General features: G+C 33.0%; 1 protein-coding gene across 1 annotated transcript; it reads left to right on the top strand.

The window, feature by feature from the left end:
- Positions 1-610: 610 nt before the first annotated feature.
- LOC125845563 (uncharacterized) lies at positions 611-1,291 on the top strand. The gene has a single exon (XM_049525139.1). The coding sequence runs from the start codon at positions 611-613 to the stop codon at positions 1,289-1,291; it is 681 nt and encodes a 226-aa protein (XP_049381096.1).
- Positions 1,292-1,691: the final 400 nt, after the last annotated feature.

Raw genomic sequence — 1,691 nt, 5'->3', positions numbered from 1 at the left:
ATGTAGATATTTTCTAAAAATCCATTTGACCATGCGATATGAAATTATGATTTAAAATCATGATATGAAATTTGGTAAATATAATTGCTTGTTTATTGCATAGTTGCTTCTAAAAAATGTTTTGAAATTTCATGCTCTTTTTCATTACAGATAGAAGAAGGGAGAAAAGGGTATCATTTAAACGACATAGAGGATAGAATTAAAGAAATGAATAAGGATTTAGACAATTCGTCTACTAAATCACGTACTATATTCAAAGTAAATGTGTCGCTACGAAATCAAATCCATCGGCATATACACCAAAGATGGTCTCTATCGGTCCTTATCATAGAAAAAATCCTCAACTTGGTTCAATGGAAGATTACAAATTATTGTGCCTACGTCGATTTCTTCAACGAAAAGAGGGGTTCGATATGAAAAGTTGCATCAGAGAATTGGAGAAACTGAAGGAGGAAGCACTGAAGTGTTACGATGATGAAGACCTTGGTAATGATACTCAATTTTGTCAAATGTTGTTGCTTGATGGTTGTTTTGTGGTTGAGTTTATTCGAGAATGTTGTGAAATGTGTCCCGAAGGAGAAGAAGAAATTATTAGTTTTGCTAGTTACATATGTCATCAAATATTCCGAGACTTGATGTTACTAGAAAGCAACTTCCCTTCTTTGTCCTCAACAAGCTTCATGACATGTCGAAACAAGCTGATGAATTACCATTGTTGTTACTGGTGAATGATTCAATTATCTTTTTTGTTGACTTGCCAAACATGATCAGTGAATCCTTTAAAAACACAAAAGATAGTATCAAACATTTACTTCATGCAGTTCACATTGCTTCATGTCATGGCCAACATCCCAAGAAAAATTTAAAATATGACATAAAGCGAAATAAGGTCATGCCAAATGCAACAGAGCTTTCCCAAGCTGGAGTTAGCTTTGTTAAAGCTGGATTACATGACAAACTTGGGGATAAAACAAGTTTATTTGATAGTATAAAATTTGAGAATGGATTAATGACGATCCCTTGTTTTCAAGTATATGATGGCACAGAAACCATCTTGCGAAATCTCATTGCTTATGAGCAACAATCATCTGATGTACAATATAAGTATTTCACTGATTTTGCAGCTTTCATGGATCATCTTATTGACTCAGAAAAAGATGTGAGTTTGCTTCGCCAGAAAGGAATCATAGAGAATTGGATGGGAGAGGACAAAGAAATGGCTAGCCTCTTCAACAAAAACGGACATGGGATCACTACGTATTCAGACTTCTATTACAAGACAAATGCTTAAAAGCAGCTAAACATTATGAAAAACCATGGAATAGAATGAAGACAAGTTTGAGGCACAATTATTTTAATAGTCCTTGGAAAGGAGCTTCAACAATAGCAGCCATCATACTCCTCATACTCACAGCTATACAGACTATTCTAGATATCATAGATTTTAAAAGTAAATAGTAATTGTCTCAACTGTACTGTTGATGAGCTTATGAGTTTTTCATTAATTCTATTCTCTATTTATAAGTTTGCCATTAATTGAATGCTAATTAGTTTATTTCAAGTATCTATTAATCTTGAGATTTATTAATTGTTGGTGAAAATACAATTACAATTAAAAATAAAATTTATCTTCAAATTGAGGCCGGATTATCTCGCGCGTTCTCTTTAAAAAGATTCAAGCGCATTACAAT

The sequence above is a fragment of the Solanum stenotomum genome, chromosome 1, assembly GCF_019186545.1.
Source record: "Solanum stenotomum isolate F172 chromosome 1, ASM1918654v1, whole genome shotgun sequence".
Taxonomy (NCBI): domain Eukaryota; kingdom Viridiplantae; phylum Streptophyta; class Magnoliopsida; order Solanales; family Solanaceae; genus Solanum; species Solanum stenotomum.
This window is presented reverse-complemented; position numbering and strand designations above follow the sequence as displayed.